The 24,635-nt window shown below is 44.1% G+C and overlaps 1 protein-coding gene across 1 annotated transcript in view; it reads right to left on the reverse strand.

Moving 5' to 3' along the window:
* Window positions 1-12,639: 12,639 nt before the first annotated feature.
* Window positions 12,640-24,635, reverse strand: part of ISM1 (isthmin 1) — a 70,154-nt gene continuing 58,158 nt past the window's right edge. Inside the window, exons 4-6 of the mRNA XM_084887642.1 lie at window positions 18,246-18,389; window positions 16,257-16,346; window positions 12,640-13,520 (exon numbers count right to left, since the gene is read on the reverse strand). Of these exons, the coding sequence (XP_084743768.1) occupies window positions 13,003-13,520; window positions 16,257-16,346; window positions 18,246-18,389 (752 nt within the window). The 3' untranslated portion in view covers window positions 12,640-13,002. The remainder of the gene's footprint in view (window positions 13,521-16,256; window positions 16,347-18,245; window positions 18,390-24,635) is intronic.

The following is a 24,635-nucleotide window of genomic DNA, read 5'->3' on the forward strand; positions in this document are numbered from 1 at the left end:
CAAACTTTTGGGGTTGAAAAACAAGGTCCAAGATCTTCATTCAAGGTGAATGTTAAATACCCTTAACATTTTCTTTTACCAATCAACTTCAAGAATAATCCATGGCATGTATAAGAAAAATCAGATCCAAACTGATGAACCCAGTTCATCAAATGTGAGTTCTAAAGTACTATAAAGATTAAGTAAGAGGATATGTGTTTTAAATGCCTAATGAAGTAAATGACAAAGAAGTCGTAGTTTCTTAGGAATAGCATCATATTGAGGAAGCCCTATATGATTTTTGGAAGAAAAATGTGGGAGGAATGAACTGCATTGGGAGAGAAATGATGCTGAGCTTTCTCTAAAGAGGGGGAACTTCCTTATAGGGGGGATGTATAGTATCTACACTAAAAAAGAGAAAGATGCAAATTGACCATACCTCTGTGGCAACCACCAGCCAATCAGGAGAAAGAAGACTGAAGACTGAAGACTGCAGCCAGAGTGTAGAAGCCTAGCCTCAAGGTTTGGCTTCTCTGCTGTGGCCTGAGCAAAGGCCTGGGTTCTGGGTGCTGGAGGAAAACCAGTGCTGGAAGTCAGAAGAAGGAAGGCCTATTTGCACAAATCTTTGTGCAATGGACCTCTATCCTGTAAGATGAGCTTTTTCTACCTTTGTAGTGTGATTCTGAGTTTCCTGCCTTGAGACCCTTGAGCCACTGAATTTCCAAAGAGTGACCTCCTTTTCTTGAACCAGTCCCCAGTTCCTTCAGCACCTGTCTTTTCTTCAACAGGACAGCCTTTGTGTTTCTCCTGCTTTATATGCACACCCCCCATCTCTTCTCACCATCCCATTCTTTAAGCCCAAGATGATCCAGGGACTATATCTTTGCTTTCTTGGTCTCTGTCTCTCATCATGTCACATCACGGTCCAGTTGCTCCCTCATACTGCCTGCTTTTGCTCCGAATTGTTCGATACAATGCCTGGCAGGTTGCGGGAAAAAGCTTATGGCAGGTGTTTGTGTACCTTCCCCCTGGGGACTCCTTTGGTCCTGGGGAATAGTTGGTGATGAGGCATCTACTCAGAGACATGAAGATGGTGGCGCCCATCCCAGAGCGTACACCTAGCTGTTCTAGGATGTCAGCAAAAAACGGGCTTTGCCAAGTTTCCTGCCTTGCTCTGTCATATGTTGTCTCTTCCTACAGTAATCCCGGGGACTCTTTTCATCCCAGGGTTTTATTCCAAATGGAATGTTAAGGGGGTTCAGATGGGAGAGACAGGTCAGGGCCATGGGGGTGGGGAGAGGTGTGAGCTTGTCCAGATCTGTGGCTTTGCCAGGGCTGTTTTTAAGTTGACACAGGGCTAAATAAAAAGCCCCTTGCTTTGATCTCAGGGACTTCCTGGGTAGACTGTCTGATTAGATAAAGATCACGGATCCCCCACCCCCACCATTTAGGAAGTATTCAAAGCTTTGCAGCCATTCTGCATTCCGGGCTCCTGTCTCCTTCCCAAAGTCTGCCTCTCCCTGTCTCTTTGGGTCCTTCGCTGGGCCTTGGGTTTTTCTCTCTGTGTGAGCAGGCAAAGGAGCCTGAGAAAATAAGGTTCTTATTTCCCCTTTAATTCTTCTTAAGTTGTTTAGAAACAAAGTGGAGGCTTTGTTTGAGAGGCTCATATGGACCTCGTCTGGTCTTGGGCATCAAAGGGAATTGGTCTCTGCTTGCAACATGGTCAGCGGCTGGGATGCTATGAGTAGAGTTGTCGGCAGGTGGAGAGTTTGGAGCGAGAAATATAGTGAGTCCCTGCCTAGGCTCATCAGTGGAGACAATGGGGGGTGAGGTGTGTGTGTGTGGGGGGGGGGGGGGAGATTCTCTTTTCCTAGAGCCACTGAAACTCTAACCTAGATGGGACACCCAGGAGACTTACCAGAAACTGTCTTTGGTGATGAGGAGCTGACTTGCTCTTGGGAGTGTGGTCATTTTAAGAAATGCTTAAACCTGAAGAGTTGCCAAATTGAAAATCCTCGAGGCCAGGCCACAGCTTTCTAGCTTTGTTCGGGAGGAGAATCTCTTTATGACATTACAAAAATGAGATTTTGCAAATGTTTTATTTTACTTAAGCCTCTGTGCTGACCACTGTTCAAAGTGATACACACACAATTTACAAAATGTCATTGTTAATTCATTAAATTTTCATGACACCCTCTCGGAGCAAAAGTACACCATTTGATAATCATATATTACAAACGAGGAAACCAAGACACAGAGAAGTTAAGTATCTTTCTCAAGGTCACACAGCGAGCAAGTGGCAGATTAAGGATTCAAACCCAGGCAGAATAGCCCAAGAATCTGATGCTGTTGCCTGCCAACCCCCCACAACTTGATGCACACACACACTTAGAAAATCACTAAGAAAATACACATGGAAAGAAGTTATAAATTTATGAATTCAGTAATATTTAAAAAATGTTTACACACACACGAGAAAGGCAGGTGAATGTAGCGGTTTATTCACCTGTTTTACAAACATATCTTTGAGCGCTCACTGTGTGTGCCAGGCCTGAGATAGATGCTGGGGTGAATGGTGCCTGAAACACACCAGGGCCCTGTGTGGAAGCTGAGGCGGCCAGGCAGCAGGCCTGGACCAAGAGGCCAAGAGGTACGTTTACACTGCAATGCAGGGAGGGTTTTCGATGCTGTGGGCAAGGTCCTGGAACACAGCCTTTCCCTCCTTGGACCCAAGTAGCAATCATTGCTCACCCGAAAGGAAAAGCCCTACTCTGGGCAGTGAGCCACAGAGGGACTTCTTACCTGCTCTGCCCACACTGGACACAAGGATTTTGCCTACAATTGTCATAGTCAGGATTCACGTGGGTTAGACACCTGTGGGAGAAACTACTAATTTTCTCTTCGGTATCTTCTTTATTTGCCACAAAATCATTATTTGTTAGCTGAGGCACCTGGCTGCCTCAGATAAAGTAATATATTTTATCATCTGTTAAAAACTGGGTGTGGCCACATGACTAAGTTTGGGTCCATGGGATGCAAAGAGAAGTGGTGTCTGCAACTTCTGAAAAGCCCCTTTTCATTCCTTGCTTTTTTCTTTTTTGCTGACTAGGATATGAATGTGATGATGTGATGGCTGGAGCATTGGCCGTCATCTTAGACCAGGAACTGAAAATGGCTTGAACGGAAATGTGGAGCAGAGAGATTAAAGGAACCTGGATCCCATATTGACCAGGCATTATCTCTTGCAGGCTTGTTTTTCACAAGAGAGTAATGAACGTCTATCTTTCTTAAGCCATGGTTATCATGCTTTTCTCTAACCGAATGTAGTTAAACCTAATGCGAATTGATACAGCATCCTTCTGAAATAATAGGTGATGTGGTTTTATTCTGAATTTTATCTGAATCTTTGTAAAGTACCTAATGTCTGTCCAGTATGTTTCTTTTCTCTTTAAGTTAACTTGTTAAGTTCTCCTGTTTTGAGCCTCATCTATCTCCAAGTTTTGCTCTTGGGTTTGCAAACACAGGATGCTGCTGCCACTGCTTTTAGGGTTAAAAAGCCTCCTCAAACACAAAGCTAGTGTAAGTATTCCACACAGCAGTATGAACTCTCTCAGAATTTGGGAAATATATTTGCTTAATGCATGCTCTACCATTTTTTCCCATGGATTTGAGTCTTAGGTTCTGGTAAAACAAACAAACAAACAAACAAACAAACAAACAAACAAAAACATTCCGTGCTTTTCTAGTGCCCCTGAGCCCCTCCTCAGTGCTGGGGGTGGAGTGGGGCCCTCACTGCAGGGCATGGAAAATGGTGCCACAGGGAGAGGAGCTGGGCCTTTCCCTCAAGCTTCATCTGCTGCTCCCGCCCCAGACCTTGGAGTCCAGGCCACCTCCTAGAACAGGCTTGGCAGATTCTGTTCTTAGGCAACTTTTCAGAACTGCCCATGCTTTCTTCCCTCAGCACCGAAGAGACTTCCTGCTCACTGCAGAGCCTGCACAGTCTCTGTGGGACACAGGCTGGTCAGAGAGCCCATTTCTTTAACCAGACTCCAGCCATACTGTGTGCCAGGGGCCCTGCTGCATCAGGCCCAGGGATGACAGGATGCCATACCCCTCCAGGGGTTTCTCTCTCTCTCTGTCTCTCTATTTTTCAATCATCTATCTATCTATCTATTATCTATCTATCTATTCTATCTATCTATCCATCTATCATCAATCATAACCTATCTCTCCTGTGTGTGTGTAGGGGAATGAGAATGAATTTAACTTGCAATGGTCTTTTTCCTGTAGGTATTATAGCAACTGTAGAATTCTTTTCTGTGTGTCCAGCAGGGTAAATGGTGACACGCACCTAGTAAGTGCTCAGTACACATGTGGTGGCTTAAATCTAAAGAATGAAGAGATCAAAGAATAGAGTGGTTAGGGAAGACTAAGAGAATCAGAACCTTCAAAAACTCCTAGATGTCAACCAATGTAATAATTTTAGAAGATTTTTGAGCAGTGTCTACTAAAGTTGTGCATGCCCTATGACCTGTTAACTCCACTTCCAATAGAGGTGTGTGCATATGGGAACTAAAAGACACCTGGACTGTTCACAGCAGCACATGTATAAAAGCTCCAAAATGGCAACCACCCAAATGCCTGCCTATTAGAAGAGTTAAGTAGAAAAGTGCAATACTGGACAGTGAAGAGGCTGAATGACCTATATCTGCAAACAGGGGTATGGAAGACCCACACAATGTGATGTTGAGCAAAAGAAGCCAGACCTCAAGGAGTATATGTGGTATGACTCCATTAACTTGAAATTCAAAATAAAGCAGAAAGAACCTAGCCTAAAAATCATGATACTTTTGTCTAGCCAGTGTGGCTCAATGATTGAGTGTTGACCCATGAACCAGGAAGTCACTGTTTGATTCCCAGCGAGGGCACATGTCTGGGTTGCAGGCTCGATCCTCAGTAGAGGGTGTGCAGGAGGCAGCTGATGGATGGTTCTCTCTCATCATTGATGTTTTATCTCTCTCTCTCTTTTCCTTTCCCTGAAATCAATAAAAACATATTTTTAAAAATCATGATACTTTTGTGGGAAATAGTTATTGAGTGAAAGGGGGCACAGGAGTGTTGGTAATGTCTTACTTATCTTGTATTGAGGTAAAATGAACATATGATGGAATTCAATTTTAAGTGTACAATTCAAAGATTTTTAACAAATACATACAGTTGTGTATTTACCACCATAATCAAGATATGGATCATTTTTATCACCCCAGAGAGCCCCTTGTGACCTTATGTTCTATTTCTTGACCTTGGTCATAAGTTTTGGTTACATGGATGTGCTCACTTTGTGAAAATTCATTGAGCTGCACACTTATGACACATGCATTTAAAAAAAAAACACACACATATTATTCACCAATAAAATGTTCCAAGAGTATTTAAAAAAAAAAATTGGTCCAAAGAATGGCTACAAGATGGTCAATTGGGTGGCAAAGGGAATGGGGAGATGGAATATCAAAGAAGAGGGAACAGAAAGTCAGTCTGCACTTTTATCTCAAGCCTTAGATTTATGCACTTGCTGTGGAGAAGGGGTGTGAACCAGACTTGATCTTCCAGAACTGGATCCCTGCTGTCTTCCCTTTCCCCCTCTTTATAACATCCTGTAACTACAAGAAGGAGCACTGAAGAATGGCTCAGTGGTAGACTTTTTTCTGAGACATGGAGCAGGTGGCCTTGGCCTCCACCAGTAGAATCCCCAGGTGAAGATCCTAAAACATTCTTGACAGAAAGTTCTGCCTTTTATAGCAATCAGCACAGAGTCCTTGTTTTCATTTGACTGGAAGAATCATGGTCATGTGGTTCTGAGTTGGGATTCCATTGGAGATCAGTTCCTGGTCTTGCCATCCCTGGTGGTGGTGGTGGTGGTGGGGGGGAACAGGGGGAGGGGGGGGGGAAGAGAGGGTGGTAGGGTGGATTGGAGGCTCCTGGGAATAGGTGCCTCAGTGGTATAGGTCTCTTCAGCCTCCTCTTTATAAAGACTTCACTTTAGTTATGCTGACAGCATAACCAAAGAGTATTAGATCCAGGCTTCTCTTCTTTTATAATTTATTTATTTATTTTTTTTGCTTTTCTCCTCCCTATGCTGAGCTCTCCAAAGGTGGTGGTGGGAGGGGAATAAAGCAGAGCACAGATAGACTGAGTGAAACTGCATGTCTATGGTGTCATTTTAAATCGGTACTTATTAAGATCTGCTACCATTCCCTTTCACTAAGGAATTAAAGGTATACTGCATTTAGACTGTTCTCTTTCACGGCCTATAAAATATTTGGCCATGACCTTTATGAAAAGTAAACTTAGCCACATTAAAAAAAAATCTCTTTTATTTTTTAAAAGTCAGGCTTGAATTTTTTATATCCTTTGAGTCATATCCTCGAAGCAATTGGCTAATTCAAGAAATGTTTCTTTCCTAATTCAAACATGACATTTTGAAAATCATCCATGAATTACATGCTCCAAGAATGAAAGGCTTTTCTATGTCATTTAAAAGATTTCCCCCCCCCCCCCCAATTTGAGGGCAATCATGAATATCTATAAGGGCACATTTATTACTCCCAGAACAGATAGAAAATTAGCAAAGTCATAAAACACATATCCAGCTTTGCTATTGCAGCTGTGTCTCAACCATGCACCCCCTTCTAACCCCCCAATTCCCCTGCTGTTAAAATGGTTAAGGATGATGTTATTTTTGCCATTACAGGCAAGGCACTGGTCTTTATGTGTTGGCTTTCCAAATCTTTACACAGTGATCTAAAAAAAAAAAATCTGTATCTAATCTTTGTTCTTCTGCTGGGGTTCAACAAAGTTGCTAGCCCCACCCTGGCTGGGTGGCTTAGTTGGTCGTAGTATCATCCCATACACTAAAAGTCTGTGGGTTCGATTCCTGCTTAGGGCACATACCTTGGTTGTGGGTTCTATTTCTGGTCGGGGCATGCACATGAGGTAATTGATTGATGTTTCTCTCTCACATTGATGTTTCTCTGTGTCTACAAATAATAATAATAATAATAAATCAATAAAAGCACACCCTCAGGGGAGAATTAAAAATAATGATTTGCTAGTCCCATAAATTTGTTTCTGAAAGGTCTTACCTTCTGATTGAGGAAAATGTCTCTCTTCTAATCCCATAGGGTAAATCAATACTAAGCTTCAGAAAAACACTGGCTGTAAGATTTCTGTCCTAATTTACACTACTGTATTCAGTATCTGTATACAAGGATATATGTTTCTGTATATACCCACCCAGTAATTACTGAGGCAAGCCTTTAATTAGTCTGAAATTATGCAGGCATAATGGTGACAACCCACACATTTTTCCATTGGAAATTGTAAATGGATGACAAAGAGAAAACCCCATCCTCTCTCCTCACCACACATACTTCCTGAGGAGCTTTTGCGAGACTTTTTGAACATTAGGCCAGAATCATTGCTCACAGGGGTGTTGCTCACCGTGGCTCAAAGTGTGGTTCACAGAGTAGGACTGGTCTATAGCCAGCAAGGAGATGAACTCAAAAATTAAGAAAAGATGTTCAGGAGCTTTTAGAGGTATTTTGCAGAGTTATTCTTCTCTGTTGCATCTAATCATAAAAATTAGGAGTTTATTTTTTGGTAATAACTCAATGGTATTGAAACTTAGTAGAGCTCTTGTCTCTGCTCAGAATGAGATTCAAGTTTCTTTTTTTGGTAGAGCAATCACCAGCATAACCTCATCTCCACATTAGCATAATGACACTAATAATAAGATTATATCTAAATAGTGCCTAGTGAGTATTAAAGGATAAAGTGATGTCTGTGTTTGGGAGATGATTCCAGTGAGCAAGAGTAGGGAATTGTAAATGCAAGACAAAGATGGGAAGAAAGTCAATAAATGGTGTTTAAACAAGCAGGTGACCACCATGGACAACTGGAGCTCAGTCCCCCTGGGAGCTCTGGGAATGGTATACAGTGTGCTTGAGACTGGCCCCACTTGAGGGGTGAGGGATCTGGGCTTTGATCTTCCAAGTTTCTGCTTGTCAATGTTAAGTTTTCCTGGGAGGCACCTGCATCTCAGTCTGCGCCTGTGCAGGCTGAGTGGGCCCCACTGGCTAGAGTAAGCCACGAGATAAGGCTTGCAGAAGCTTCCAATTGAAAGTTGGGCTGGTATACACAGTTATGGCAAGTGCCAAGCAGATGTGAAGGACATCAAAAGCACCTGCCAATGAGCAGGTAGGATGGGTGGTCTTATCTAATTTATCGATAGTAAATTGAGGTCTGGTTTAGCTCTATAATACCAAGTAGAAGGTGCTGATGGGATGAGAAGGAGCTCTCTCTTTAGTCACCAACTTTGGACCATTTAAAGCCCTTTCCACTAGCTTTCATTCTGGCCTTGTGTAATCAGGTAGTGGGAGGTCTACCTCTGCAGTGGAGACTGGCTGGGTACTCACACAGCCCATCTCTGCTTTCTTGGCCTCCAACTAGACTCCATTTCTCAGTCTTCTTTGCAGAGGAGCTCAGTGGACAGATATGTGTCAATTGAATGGGAGTGATGTATAATATTTACTTACCTGACCTATGCAATCCCTTATGCATATTCTACCTGCTCTTTGTCCTCCGAGCAGGCTAGAATAGAGATGACCCCCAGGGTACCCTAGAGAGTCACACTTGTAGATGGCTAAGCCACAATATGGAAGATGCCTTGGTTCCTGGATTGTCACTTAGAGGAGAGCCACTGGACCAGAAACATACTCTTTGGATTTTTATTGTGGTAAGCCACTGTGATTTTAAGGATTATCTACTACAGTAACTAGCATTACTTTAAATTTAATGCAACATACACATGTGATCAAATAGTTTATTTTTCTTTATATCATTTGCCATTTTCTCAGATTATGTATTTATTTATTGGCTGTCTATCCTCCAACAGGAAGACTTGACTTTGTACAGTGTTGTATCTTTGGTCTCTGGTACAATGCATGGCAACTAGGAGATGCTCAATAATTGTTGTCTAGTCATTCTCTATCAATGCCCAACCTTCACTGAGATGGTACATTACAGGCCTTGTTCTAGGACTTCTTGTCTCTTATCTTAGTTCATCCTCACAACAACTGTATGAGGACACTGAAATGCCTAGAGATTGATTAACTTATACCCTGGTACCCAGCAGGCAAGTAAGGGAGCAAGGACTGGAAACCAGGCTGTTTGATTCAACCCTCAAACTCTTACACCCTTGGCACATTGCCTGATAACGTCTGCCAGGTGCAGTGCTAGGAGCTGGGGTTATAGGAAAGCTGAGGCATAGCACCAACCCATGAGGTCTACTCAATAGGCAACAGTGAAGGTTTATGTGCAGTGGGGGAAACAGACAGTCTCTGTTCTTGTCTTGGAGCTCTGCTACCTACCGAATCTAAGCTAGGACTCAGCTACAGGATCAAAAGTTCTCTTGTATAATGAGAGAACAAAGCAGATATGTAGAAATTAAGCCAGGTTTTCTGTCTCCAATGTGAGATACTACAATGGTGCAGGGATACTTGGAAAATTTGAACAATTTGAGCAAAGGCAGTGTAAGTGGGAGCAAAACAAATAACAAGCAGACCAACCAACCAACCAACTAACCCTGTGAGTCTTGGGAAGAGTTAGGAAGAGAGTAGAACAAGGGGTTTCGGTTAGGAACGTGGGTTTGGTGATTAGATAGAACTGGTTTCAACCAGTGGGGGTGTTAGTACCTTGGACCAGTTCACTAGCTTTGTTGGGCTTCTGTACAATGGATTTAATATGCCTGCCTCCCATGTAAAGTGATTAGCACAGAAGTACAAAGTGTGTGCTCAGGAAGAGTGGCTGGTATAGTAGTTATTCTTTGATCCCCCGGCTTAGGATGGAGAACTCCGCCCTCCTGGCCACTGAGCTATGAAGACAGAAACTCTTGGGAGGCTATAATCATGGCCCACCCCAGCTGAAGAGAAAGCTCAGCACCTACCCAGCCTCTCCCTCGGCCTTCCCACATGTAGCCACTAGAGGGCCTTGGGCATCTCTGTTTGCCACTATAGGTTTGCTCACAAGTGGCACCCAAGAGGCCCAGTGGATTACTAGAAATGGGACTTTCTGCAGGGAGAGGTAAAGGAGCACAGCATTTGATGAGAGCAGTGGCTGTGGGGTCACAGTTCCAGGTGCTACAGGGGAGGGTGCAGAGAGCCTATTCTGCTGCTGACAAACTTCCCATGAGGGAATTAATTACTTGGGGTTTACCCTGGGGCTGGTTTGGGACCCTGTATATCACTCATTGGCCTCCTAGAGCTTTGGGAATGAAAACTAGCTTATTCTGATAGAGGAAGATTATAGTTTAGCAAATTTCCAGAGGTGTGAAACTATTCTCATGAGGTACAAAATGCCAGGTGTGTTCTCAGAAGGCAAAGAGCCCAGTACCTCTCCCCTGCTCCCAATTTAGCCTATCTTCCAGCTCTCAGTTAATTAGATCAACAAGGGCTGAATCAAAATTGCTCATTGGAACCATTACTCAACTCAGTTGTCCTCACTGTAGGAGGGAAGAGCTCTGGTACCTTTAATCTTCCATTCTAAATCCTTAACCTGAACACTTGTGCCATGGATCTATAACTTGTCACTCTTGTTTCTCTGCTCATTACTCGAAACATCCTAGCCTTCAGGAAACACCACACTCTTTCCTAGTTGCTTGTATTGGACCATACAGTGGTTTTTTTGTTTTGTTTTGTTTTGTTTTTTGGTGTTTTTTGTTTGTTTTTTTACTCAAAAATGCAGTCACTTCATCCTCCCCTTTTGTTGCTTTATGAAATAACAATTCTCCATCAGACCCAACAGGTACTTCTCAGATTCCTGCTTCTATTTCCCATCATACCTTGCACTGACTGTTAATAGAACACATATTAGAGGGAGTTATTGATATACATTTTTATCTCTCCTCTTCACTCAGTTGAAGTTCTCATGTGTTTCATCTCCACCTTTTAATGGAATACCTGTCCTACAGAGAACTCACCACCTCAAAGGTAATACATTTCACTGCAATGATCTCTCTTTGCAAAAATAGCTTACCTAGTATTAGAAACCAAATCTGCTTCCCTGATATATAGATCTATTGATTCTCTTCCTACTGATTCAGTTGCTTAAAATTCCTCCGGATGTGAATAGGCTTCTCATTTCATAATTGGAAATAAGCCTCAAATATAAACATACTGAGAGTGGGCAATACATGAATAATTCATTCTAAAGTGTAAAAGACTGATAAGAGATTTTCCATGAGAACAAGAATTTATTAGGCAAACCTAAGGGTAGGATCACTTGGAATACCAAAGACACCAGGAATATGAGGACACTAAATATTTGATGTAGTATGAAGAGCATTGGGCTAGGATGTGAAAGAAGGGTCTTATGTGGTTTATTTTATGTCAGCTTTGCTTTTGTCATCTGGAAAAAGAATGATTTGCATTATGAGTAGTTCTACTTATCACCATAATTGCAGATTTTGTTTGGAAGCAGCCCCACTCAGTTGGGCTGTTTTAAGCCTTTGCTCTGGCTTGGTCTTCATAGCTCTTTCTACCTCTGGGTGGACAAAATGCTGTACCTGTGTCAGTGAGCTTCATCCTCCTGGGGCTGAACTGACGTTCTTGGTGCCAAAGATGCTAAGACTTACACCACCCACCACCACGCCAATCAATGAGTCTTTTATTCCCACTTGGCTTGAACCTTTCTCGCCCTTGCCTCACAGCCCTGCTTCATCAGAGCTCTTCATGGTATTTGCATCATAAATATTTGCCAGTAACACATTTACTGTAGGTAACACATTTTATTATGATTTTATTATATATTCTCTTTTCCTGGAGTTTTGCAAGTAAAGATTGCATAATAACCAACTCTTTATTTGCCCTAAGTTCCACACCACAGAACCAGGTCAAATTACAACTGCTTGATGCACTAGACTCAATGACTCAATAAATACTTTACAAAAATAATGTAGTTATTTTCCCACTTAAAACATAAAAAAATTAGGATTTCCTAGACTTGAGTTCTCCTCCTCTTTTTATATTTATTTACTGTGAATATATTGGTGAAGGGAAAAAATGTTAAGATGGTATTAACATGAAATAGATGACATGGGGTCCAATGTTATTTTCCCACTTATCTTGCTTTCTTATCATTGAAAAAAGTGCTATTCCCTGTTTTTATATCTGACTTTCCTGCAGCCTTCTGGACTTACTAAGGCATGAGCAGGAGTTCTGCCATTCTGAAGCCTTTTATTAGAATCAAAGCATTAGGCTAATATTGGCCTTTTATTTTAAAAACCTATTTAAAACCAGGCCTCAGATTTTTGCCTAAAACATCCATTTGCCCGACACCCCCACCCCCTTTCTTAGTTAGGCAAGGACATTTTGGACACTGAGACTTCAGCAAGGTGCCTCATGACTAAATAATATTTGGTTTAAGGTGGGTGTTTTCTTGTTTGGATATATTTCTATTGAGTTATTTTTAAAGACATCATCACACATTCCCTTTCTCCTCCACCTCCCCAAGCCCTGTCTTGCACGCTCCCAGAAGCGATAAAACAGTCTCCCGCTGACAACTCCAGAGAAAAGGTTATGCTTAAGTCACATTCATATTAAATAAGTTATAGATAAAAACTTATAATGTTTACAAACTCCAGTCTCTTTCCTTCCCTCTGCTTCGCTAGGAAACCCTGGATCTGGGGGTGTGAACTGAATCACTGTGGCTTCCAGGTTCTCCTGGCTTCTCCGCCCTCATCCCCACACCACCATCAGGAGGAGCTGCACGGAGGTCTGTGGGCATCTTCGATGGCAAGGGTGGCTTCCGATGGCAAACCCCGGGCCTGGCGCACATCCCTAGCGTGACTTAGAAGACATACGCATGTGGTCCGTGCCAACACACACGAAGGCGGCCAAGAGGGACGGTGCTCCCGGTCGCAGGTCAGTGCAGCGCGTGTGTGTCCTCCATCCCGGTGGTGGCCTCTCTCTAATACTCCCTGGCCTCCTGGAACTGCTTGATGTAATCTTCGTCCGAGGGGCTCTCGGTGCACTTCTGCCCGTTGTTGGGAGGCCGGGCTTCGTTGTACCTGCTCCAGTCGCCCTTGCAGAGGATCCAGGGCAGGACGTCCACCTTGTAGTGCAGCTCGGCCGAGAACTCGGTGCTGATGAGGTTGGGGGTCCCCGCCCCTTTGCCCCTGGTGATGAGCTGCATGTTGTCGCCGTAGCAGCAGTGCTGGGCGGCCAGCGTGGTGCTCTCCAGGGACAGCATGGAGCGGATGCAGTAGCGGGCGCTGGGCTTGTAGATCTCCAGCTTCTCCTTGGGCCCGCTGGCGTCCTTCCAGCGGAAGTCCTTGCGCTTGACGCGGTCGAAGATGTCCGCGGTGCTGTAGGCCACCTCGGTGGGGTAGGAGCAGGGGCAGCTGGGCAGGTCATTGAGGACCTTATGCATGTACTTCTTCAAGAACTCGCTCTTGCAGCTCATCCATCGCTCACAGCTGTCCGTGTCTGAAAAAGGCCACAGAGAAACCCTCTCACCACATGCAAAGCAGACAGCAGGTGACATTGCCATCTACCACCCGTCCCGCGACCCCGTCTCCCCGCCACCAGCCAAACCCTGCAGCCCCTGGAACCACGGGTTCTAGCTCACCTCCCTTTAACTTGGGAAGTTTGAACTTGACCACTTGTACATTGTTATTAGATTTAATCATCATTGTACTGTATATGGTTTATATTTTTAAATATTTTTAAATATTTTTTGAAACATATGACATTATCCCTAAGTCTAAGTTTTAGTAGGTATCTACAAAAAGTACAAATACAAAAGGAGGATATTGGGATATGGGGCTAACCATACCCCATTATCACCCATAAGAAAATTAACAATAATTCAGAGGGCCATTTTAAATCTCCTCTTTCAATTCATGGCGATAGGGTAGAACATGCTTATAAGTAACATTTGTAGGAATGAGTTGTTTTTCTGCCAATCACTGACCAATTAAAACTAGATCTACTGCCCTAACCTCTTAACCTTAAATGGCGACAATTACTGTATGCAAATCCATATGAAAAGATGCCTCTAAAGTAGGGGTGTCGAACTCAATCAGAGAAGGGGCCAAAATCTAAAATCCAGCCTAAATCGCGGGCCGAATGGTTTACTGAACAGTCATAAACTGACAATGTCATAAACTGACAGCGGAGTGCAGTGATGACAGCGCGGTGCGGGCCACATTGCAAGGCCTGGCGGGCTGGATTTGGCCCGCGGGCCTTGTGTTTGACACATGTGCTCTAAAGGGAAGTGGCTGGCCTGTGGTCCCAGATTTTAGGTCAGAGGCCCCCTTACCTCTAAGGCTGGAGCCTGAACCCACCCCCATAGTTGTGTTTGGCCTTTGCAGTATGAAAAATAGTGAATTAATCGCTAACAGTTAAAACAGGTGGTTCCACATATTAATATGGCTTCCTGGTTTAAAAAACCAAAAGGTATGTTTATGCTGGTCCTGCATTGCTCTATTCCAGAGTCTATCGGAACAACTGGTTGAGTGAACAAAGAGTGACCACTTGTGCAAACTAAGGCTGAGCAGAAAAAAGTCTGGTGGGCAATTTGGCTATAAGGAACACAGTCAATTTCAATGAAGGTTATGGGGAAGCAGGTGTATCAGATCATGGTCGTCTTCAATGCAGGTGAGGCTTGTTCAGAGGGCACCAGATAACCATTGAAGATTTTAAAAAAAACAACCTATGTTTATATTTCATTTTTTAGAGAGAGAGGAAAGGAGAGGAATAGAGAGTAGAAACATTAATGAAAAACATCACCGATCAGTTGCCTCTTGCATGCCCCCTGCTGGGAATCAAGCCTACAACTCAGGCATGTGTCCTACTGGGTTTGGAACCAGTGATCTAGTGGTTCCTGGGTCAATGCTTACCCCCTGAGCCTCTGAAGCAGGGGTCTTCAAACTACGGCCCGCGGGCCACATGCAGCCCCCAGGGGAGTCTGATCCTGCCCGCCAGGTTTTTTGGGCAGTGAGTGCAGCCAAGGTGTTACAGTAGGGATTAGTAGTTCATATAGTCCGGCCCTCCAGCTCTCTGAGGGACTGTGATCTGGCCCCCACTTTAAAAAGTTTGAGGACCCCTGCTCTGAAGGTTTTTGAGTCACAGTGAGCTAATTGAGCTGTACAGTCAGAAGATATATTCAGTGCTGATATCAATTGTAAGAGTCAGGGAGGGAACAGCAAGTGTGACTAACAGAGAAAGAAGGCTGCTAGGTCTTGGCGGGCTTAGGGGTAATGGGAGGAGGACATTCAAGATGACTCATCAGCTCCGACCCAGGTGCCTGGGAGGCTGGTGGTGTCATGAGTGGAAATCAAGTGGCCAGGATGGGGGCGGGCAGCTTGGAGGAGAGCTCAGGGTCCTCTTCAGTGGAATGAGGAAGCAAGATGGGACATCTCTCAGGAGCTCAGTGAGGCCTGGCCTCCTTGAAAAGCAGGGGCTCTTGTGCTGGACTGCCTAAGATCGAACCCTGAATCTACTATTTAGTAGCTCTGTGACCTTGAGCAAGCTATCCTCCCTCACTGTGATTCAGTTCTTTCATCGCCAAACTGAAGATGTAACAGCATCTGTCTCATGAAGTGAGATGAGGATTGAATGGGAGGGAACACAGAGAGGACACGGGTGGGGTGTTGCCCACAGGGGTGTGCTGAGGCTCCTTTTGGCTCTGAGTTCTACAATCCCAGCTCGAGCCCCTCACTGAGCAGTAGCTGAAAGAGTAGAGATCCCACCCTGGGAAGTGTGTGTGCAAAGTCAGTGGGGGTCTCCTGCAGAGGGCAGGGTCTTCAGAAACAAAATTCAGTGCAGCTCCAGAAAACGGCCTCGTATTTTCCCTCCAGAGTGGCAGGTCATCAAAAGTCATGTACCTAAAGGATTTCCATTGACTTATTTTTATTCATCAAATTTACGTAGATGTCTAGTGTGAGGGATGTGTTCTAAACGCTTTATAAATATGAACTAATTTAATTCTACAACAACTCTATAAAGTAGGCACTAGTTCCTCATACCATTTCACATATCAGAAAATGGGGGCAGTACTGGATTAAGAAACAACCTTGTGCAAGAAATATGCTTGGAGAATTGGACTCTGTATGAGGAAAAGGAAACATTTAAATGGATCTGAGGATGACATTGCAAAAGCAAAAGGAATGTCCAAAATACTAAATCAATATTTGAATAAAAAATAATAAAAAATCTTACCAACTTCAAACAGTTTGGTGGCATTAAATTCCTCGCTTCCAGCAAGCAGACTCACTTCAGTGGCTGCTGTCCTGAAGGTGTCTTCAATTCCTAAAGACAGACAGGGCTCATTTCCCATCAGTTATATGGAAAAAGTCCCCACCCCTGACCCATCAATTAAAAAAAAACATCTACACCTCAACAAAGCCTTTTTTTGTGTTCATTACTACACATGGGTAAAAACTTGCCAACAGAGGAAACAGTAAAAAGCAGGTAGCAGAGCATAAAATATATTAAAACCCCAGATACCATGTGCAGCATGAAATCAGATCCAAATGTGCCTGACTGAGTCCTAAGGAACTCAGTCACTAGGTCCCAGAGTGGAGTTTGGGGCAGTGGGGGACACATATCAAAACTAGAGGCAGTAGCCAATACCAGTCTAGTGGTCAATACCAGTCTTAAGGGCGGACTGACTGACTGGGTTCAATCATTACCTGCTGTGTGACCTTGGGAAAGCCACTTAACCTTTGTGTAACTATTTTCACATCTGTAAAATGGGGAGAAATAAAGACCCACCACACAGAGTTGAAGGAATTAAATGAGTTATGTGTAAAGAAGGCACTTAGACTAAGTAGTAAGTAGCAAGAGTTAGCTGTTGTTGTTCCTTGAATATTTGTCTAACTCATTTTGAGGATGCAGTAGCCAAAGACCAGCTATCTCCTATTCTGAGACTTTTAGCATTGTTGATAATGCTTCAAAAAGAGTGAGCTGGCTTGTCATTACTTGCTCGGAGGGACCGAACACAGCTTGCCTCAAACTTCTTGGCTCTCCTCCCCTTCCAAACTGCCACCCCACCCCGGCTTCCTTTACAGACAGGAATCCTGTGCAAGCTGAGGCAGTCAAAGAGGCAGAAGTTGTGGGATGTAGACAGATTGGAGATCATTGGCTGCCTATTAGGCATGAATTGATTTCCTTTAAGAGGCTCTCTTTGATTGTAGGGTGAGGCCCTTTGAACTTACTTATATATATATGTGTGTGTGTGTGTGTGTGTGTGTGTGTGTGTGTTAATCCTCTCCCAAGGATATTTTTCCATTGATTTTTAGAGACAGTAGAGGAGAGAAAGAGAGAAACATTGATGTGAGAGAGACACATAGAATGGTTGCTTCCCACATGTGCCCAACTGAGCCTGCAACCTAGGTAGATACCCTCCCCCCCTCTTTCTCTAGTTCTTGACTGGAATTGAACCCAGAACCCTTCAGTCTGTGGGCCAATGCTCTATGCACAGAGCCAAATCATCCAGAACTCTTTCACTTCTCTTTTAGTCCAAATCTCAGCCTTACAATTTAAGAGCAGAGTTGAGGGGTAGGAAATGGAAGTCCTGGGTGCAGAAATTGACTTTTCTGTGCCTGAATTTCTTTGAGATGAAGCTATTTGGAATATGTGGTTTCTTGGGAGAGCCTAAGATAAGATATTATTTTAGTCTAGAGGCCTGATGCACGGAATTTGTGCAAGGGGCTCAGCCCTTGCAGCCACAGCAGCTTGCCTTGGCCCGTGCAGACCCTGCTTTGTCCAGAAAGTTGTTTGGCTGTCTGGTCTAATTAGCATATTACACTTCTATTATTATAGATTGGTATTCTACTTAGAAGTGGGGAACACACCGTGAATGTAAAACTACAGACCAGAAGTTGGTAAACTTTTTGTAAAGGGTCAGAGAGTACTAGTAAATACTTCATGCTTTGTGGGTCACATATGGTCTTGGTCACATACTCTTCCTTCTCTTTATCCTTCTTCTCTTCTACTTCTTTTTCTTCCCCTCCTTCTTCTTTATGTCTCCTTAAACATGTGTGGACCACACAAAAACAGGCTGGAGTGTGACAACTACTGCTACTGACAGTCACAATCATTTTTCACCTCCAGCATCTTTCACCCAGGAAGCTCATTACTCGTCTCTTGTCTAAGTCTGAACAAGACTGAACTTGAACTTGGAGCCACCGCCCTGCATAAACCCACCTGGGCAGTTTGGACGATCACATGTGCGAGACTCTGTGGCGGTGCACGCGTAGCCACAGGACCTGGTCCGCTTCTGGTTGCCATTCCCACAGGTGACGCTGCAGACAGACCAGAGACTCCAGTCGCCCTCCCCATCGGTGGAATCTGGAAGGGAGCCAGAGAGACGGTCACAGTCTCATCAAAAGAGTCCCCAAACTCACCCAACAAGTAGCCTGCCAATAGTCCCCCTGCATCACTGTCACTATTGGAGGGGCCTAGATGCCTGCTGGAGTCAAAAGGCTTATAGCTTCAGGGTTCATTTTAGGAATGAACCTCATGCAGGCAGTGACTCTGTCTGAGGATTTGGGCACTGACGTGGTCAGCCCATGACTAAGGCCTGACAGTCCCAACAGGTGCCGAGTGAGTGCTTATTGAGAATGCATACATTTGCAGAGCATAGGATCATGAAATAATATGATAGGTATGTAGATGACCACCATTAATTCCTTACCTCCCTGTGCCTACATTTATAGTAGAGAGAGAGAGAGAAAGAGAGAGAGAGAGAGAGAGAGAGAGAGAGAGAGAGAGAGAGAGAGAGGCAGGCTGTGTCCCCTAGAATCTGTGCTAGCTTTGGCCTTAGGAGGCCTGACTTTTGCTCTGTGGAATCCAGTTGAGGCTCAACCTGTGAATTATAGGATGCCACTTGGAAAGAGAGAAGCCACATGAAGGCCCACCAAAACACTAGACATGTGAATGAAGTCTTCATGAAACTTCCAGCCCCTTGCAATGGACAGCTGAATGCAGCTGATGCCCTCAGAAGTGGAGGGACTGCCCAGTGTTGCCCTGCTTGAACTCTTGAGCCATAGGGTCATAAGAAATAATTAAGTGCTGCTGTTTTCAGCCATGACATGTGGAGATGTTTTGTTACACAGGAGTAGACAACAGATAACCAATGGTGAAGCTACATGGTTCTTTGAGGTCATTGCTCAGCATCCATCCTATTGAGCCCCTATTGCATTCCAGGCACAATTCTGGGTGTGTAGGGTGTATCATTAAACAAAACTTTCAATGATTCCCTGTGCTGGTGGAACTAATATTTTAGTGAGAAGAGTCAGCCAATAATTAGTAAACAAAAAATGAGTAAATTATACAGCAGATTAGAAGTCTGTGAATGACATGAAAGGAGAAGCAGATCAGGGTAGGGGGGTCTGGATAGTGAGAGGTTGTGAGAGGCTTGTGTATTATCAACAGTAAATTCTTCTTTTTAAAAATAAGAAACTGAGCCCTGGAGCGATTGGGTGACTATTTAAGGTCATAATGGGGACAGAACGGAACACTTGGGCTCTAGCGCTAAACTCTTAATCTCAAAAGCTTGACTGTTTCTGAAGAATCTCCACTCAGCAGTAATTTCTCCTGGGTTAGCCAAATGCTTCTAGAGCCTTGGGCCTCTGTGGGTGCCAAGCACAGAGGTATAGACATGTGCCTTGCAGGGAAGGGGTCCTCTCCATTCATAACAGGTCCTGGTGATTGTTATTATGTAGGCCGGGCAAGAATGCAGCCCACACATGTTTCTACCTGAACTGCGGGCCCTGTGCCAGCCTCCCAGGCTGTTGTTTACATGGCGTTCACTTTGAACACTCCTCAGGCAAACACAGGGCCCCCGAGTCTCCTCAGCCCATTCAGCAGAGTTAGGGTGGGGGTGTGTGTGTGATTCATGAGTTCTCTTCCCTAACCCGGAGTAGAGCGTTTGCTCACACATGGCCTGCCCTCAGGGACCCCCTGTTCATTTCTATTCTCTTCCCAAAACAAAATTTTCCAAACTTTGATTTTCTTCTAAGAAATGGTTTTCCAACCACATGGCCAAGCAGATGTTTGAAACGACTGCTTGGTGTGACGGGGCTGGGCCTGCTTCCCCAGCCTTAGCCTTCCTCCTCACTCCCCTCTCTTACGAGGCATGGACAGCAGAACTGGATGCTTCCGGAGGGACACATCACAGAGGTAGAGGCTGCTGCTGCTCCCTCCGAGATTCTGCAGTCTGGGATCTCTTGCTAATTTCACCAGGAACACCAGAGGGTGCCCAGAACAACCATGTGTCTGCACTCTTGTCAGTGGGAGCAAAGGGTTATATGCACATGTGACCACATTCAACCACAACCTACATGTACCTACGATGCCAGGTTTATTATAGGGAACAACCACAGAGTCACAAGCAGAGATTATAATGTCATTAGGTTCATAGGAAGGGGGGAAGTGGGTTAAACAGAAAAAGCTTATTATACCCCAAAGGTAGGGTCCATGTCACCTGTGGGATGGTACAGGCACAGGACACAATCCCATGATGCCAAGAGGTGTCCTGCTTGACTCAGTGGAAGCAACAGGGCCCCAACCATCTAGAAATCTCATGCAACCTTTCCTCAGTGTGACAGTAATACGGAGAGCTGATTTTAGGCAATGTCACCCTGAACTTTGAGATTTTGGCATTAAACTTACCATGATGCTTATATTAGAACCTCTGCATTAGATATGTTCTTGTTTTGGGCTCTTGGATCAAAATCATTGGGTGTCAGTAACTGTCAGATTATGTAAAAAATGATGTTCATGATTGCACTTCCCTTTGCTTACTCTGCTCTCACACTGACCTTAGCCCGGCCCACCAAACTTGCTTTGGCCAATGGGAAAACAGCAAACATGATGCAAACAGGGGCTGCAAGAGGGCTCCTGTATTAGCGCTTGGCCTCTTGTTGCAGGGAACTCTTCCACTACCATGTGAGGAGCCTGGGGCTAGTCTGAAGGGTGAGGAAGCAGTTGGGGAGAGGCCCAGCCATCTCACTCCCCAGCTGCCCAGCTGGAGTGCCAGAATTGTGAATAAAGCCATCCTGGACCTCCAACCTCACCCTCCTCCCCTTCTACCCCCCACTCTCCCAGCTAGCCCAGAGTAGAGAAGAGCAGTTCGGACAGTCTGCAAACTGCTGAGAGGTAATGCATTTGTTCTTTTAAGCCACTGAATTTTGGGGTGTTTTCTGAAGCAACAAATATTAACTATTATACATATACCATCACATTTTCCCCAAGATACGTTCTCTTGATGGCTAGCAGAGTCCAGAACCATGAAGTACTTCTCATCCTAGCAAGTGGGTTCTTCATGCCTTTATTTTAGATGCTCACGAAGTCATTTATCTTCCAAACGTTTTTTATACAGGGCCCTCAGAGTTTGGCACACTACATTCTATCACCAGGCATTTAGTCAATTGTAAAGGGCTAGTAATGAAATAAACCACCTCCTAAGAAGGTGTATATGTCAGCTCACAATCCTAGGCCTCCATAGCATGCTGTCCCAGATGAATACCCCAGCAAAGATCCTCTCCTTGGGGATTTCTATTTGTTTAATGTGTTCAGAGGACAGAAAGGGAACTTCTCACAGTGAACCAAGATTTGAGGGCAGGAGTCCTTTCTGCTAGAATCAAACACTAGTTCTCATTCACTCACCTACCAGGCAGGGAGCATTGCTCAGAGCAGAAACTGAACATAAGCAGCAGCAATTGCAAAGATGGCGATAATGACAGTAAAAAACAATCCCTGAGATTTGACAACCCCTATCTGTGACATCCAATTGCTCAGCGAGGGAAGAAAGCAATGCACACAGTACAGTGAGTGACAGCTGGTTTTCAAGGATGTCATTTGAAAATTTAAAGTAGTCATTATACTGTTTCAAACACTCGAGTTCAGTGGCCCAGTCATGATGTTTGGGCAACTGAAGTGACTTGGGTCTTGAGTCAGCTCCTGGCAAGCCTCCACCACAAATCTTAGTAGATAGTGGCTACCAATGATTGAGGGCCTGCTTTCACCAGCTGCCCTGCCTAGCACACTGATTTAACTCCTGTCATAATCCTGCAAGGTAGGTGGAAATAGCTTCCTTTTACAGGTAAGGAAACTGAGGCTCAGAGGCATTAAGGTACTTGCCTAGGGCCACACAGCTCAAACTTGGCAGAAGCGAGATTAGGTCTGATGTCTGCCAGCTCCTGCTCTATATCCTGTTCTATATTCTGGCATTCTAGCAGTTCTACTTCTGGCCCAGATTGGCCTCCTTTCTTTAAGACGCCCACTTATGTGGCCACAATGCCCACTTATGTGGCCACAATTTAACATTACAAAGGAAAGCCCTTAAAAAAAAAAAACTAAAAAAAAACCCCACTGAAATCCATTAAAATAGGATCATGATCAGTTAAAGAATTGCAAAGAATTGAGTCTCAAACTCGGTTACAATACGCAGTGCCCATTAAGTTTATTTTTTTGGGTTGTTCTGAACAGCTTTGGGAATGGTATACTTCTATTTAACAGAAAGGCATTTATTTGAACTCTTTTGTTGCCTGGGTGAGACTCTCCGTATCTACACAGAAGATATTTAAAGTGCGATTCTCAAACACATACAGTCCAAAGTTGAGCTTACTCATGTTTCCATGATCCCAAGTTAGGTCTAACTAACTTCTGTTATGTACCTTATAATTTATTCTAAAGATGCCATACTATTTTTATTTATTTCACCTAGAATTTTTTGAAATACTTTTTGGCCACATACATTTAAATTCTTATTAAAATCCTACCTTCAAAAATCTGAGAACAAGATCTTCTAGAAAGACCAATTCCTGTAGCAATTTCAGCCTGTCTCAGACAAGAGAACAGGCACTTTAGGTACAGTGACTTGTGCTGCTTTGTCATTGCATGAGTCACTCCTTCCTGAGCACTGTCCTCACTAACTGTATCCTCCACAGCATCTAATCTAGGGATACATACTTGGAAATGGCACTATACTTTCTTTTAAAAAATATATTTTTTAATTGATTTTTTACAGAGAGGAAGGGTGAGGGATAGAGAGTTAGAAACATCGATGAGAGAGAAACAGCTGCCTCCTGCACGCCCCCTATTGGGGATGTGCCCACAACCAAGGTACATGCCCTTGACGGGAATTGAACCTGGGACCCTTCAGTCCCCAGGCTGGCGCTCTATCCACTGAGCCAAACCTGTTAGGGTGGCACTATAGTTTCTTGCTGATTGAAATAAAAGAGGACTCAGCTCAGCCAATGCTGTAAGGAATTCTGAAAATCACACGTTCCCTGTGAGCCAGTCTCAGAAGCAATACTTCACTCATTTTGCAAATACTACTGAGCATCTGTGACATGCTGAGAGTCTTGGCACTACTCCAAGTGTGGCTCAAAGGCCAATGGTGTCAGCCTCACTTGAGCTCCCGCCCTTTTCTACATCTATGGCATCAGAAGCTGAACTTTAACAAGACCCCCAGGTTTTTTGTGTGCATATTGAAGTCTAAAAAGCACTGATGTAGAAGTATTACAAGGGACACATTTTTCTTTATAAAGTAGCAATCCTGATATCTAGTCTAATGATGAGGAAGTTACTAAGAGAGACTCCAAAATCACAAAAGATTGAGTTTCTTCATGGCCCAGGGATGCTGCAAGATTCAGATGCAAGGCACTCTGTGGGTATCATAGGCCCAGAAAGCTGGGGTGAGGGTGGCTAAGGCAGCCATCGTAATTGCTCCAGTAGAAGCAAATTCTATCCTCAAGATTGAAATAGAAGATGTTCTTAATGTTCATAAATTCAACTGAGGGTGCTCTGTAAAAGCTTTAGTGGAAAAGCTGTTTCTAGTGTTAGTCTTCAAAATTCAGTGAGCATGGGGAGAGCCTGCTGACCTTGGTTGGAAAAAGAAACAAAGACAGACTGAGCCTACGTCTCACTGTTGGACATTCTGGTTTAGTAGAAGGTCGGCAGTAGCCTTTAACCTGAGCTGCACATTGGAGTCACTCATGGAGCTTTAAAAACTCAGATGTATGGGCTCCACCTCAGAGATCCCAACTTATTGGTGAGAGAAATCTGAGCACTAGAGTTTCAAACAATTCCCCAGGTGAGCATAATGAGCAACTGAGAACCGTTGATTTTGAATACTCAGTGTTCCAGAGGCCCCTGGAAAGTTCATTCAAACATAGATTTTGGGAACCCACACCCAAAATATCTGATTCAGGTGGCCCGGGGACCAGGAGACTGCACATCTGCATTTTTATCCTGGTTCCAGATAATGCTGATGCCACCAGTTTAGGGACCACACTTTGAGAACCATTAGGATAGAGGGATGGGGTTAGGGCTAGGATTGGCGGGTTTGTTTTTTTTAACATGCAACCAAGAAATTCTGATGCAAAGGGTCTAGGCCCCACTCATAGAAAAAATGTTCTGTGTGGGCTGGGCAAACAGGTTTAGCCACAAAGCTGTGCAATGTCAGGCTAGTGCCCAGGATTCTGTGTGCATTGTTTCTTTGTTCAATAGTACTTTCCAATCTTTAATTTCTATCTTCCAAATCCAAGTGACCATTTCTAGATCCATTCTCCTCTCCTAAAGGACGTG

Source organism: Pipistrellus hanaki, assembly GCF_964339955.1.
Source record: "Pipistrellus hanaki genome assembly, chromosome: 6".
Taxonomy (NCBI): Eukaryota; Metazoa; Chordata; class Mammalia; order Chiroptera; family Vespertilionidae; genus Pipistrellus; species Pipistrellus hanaki.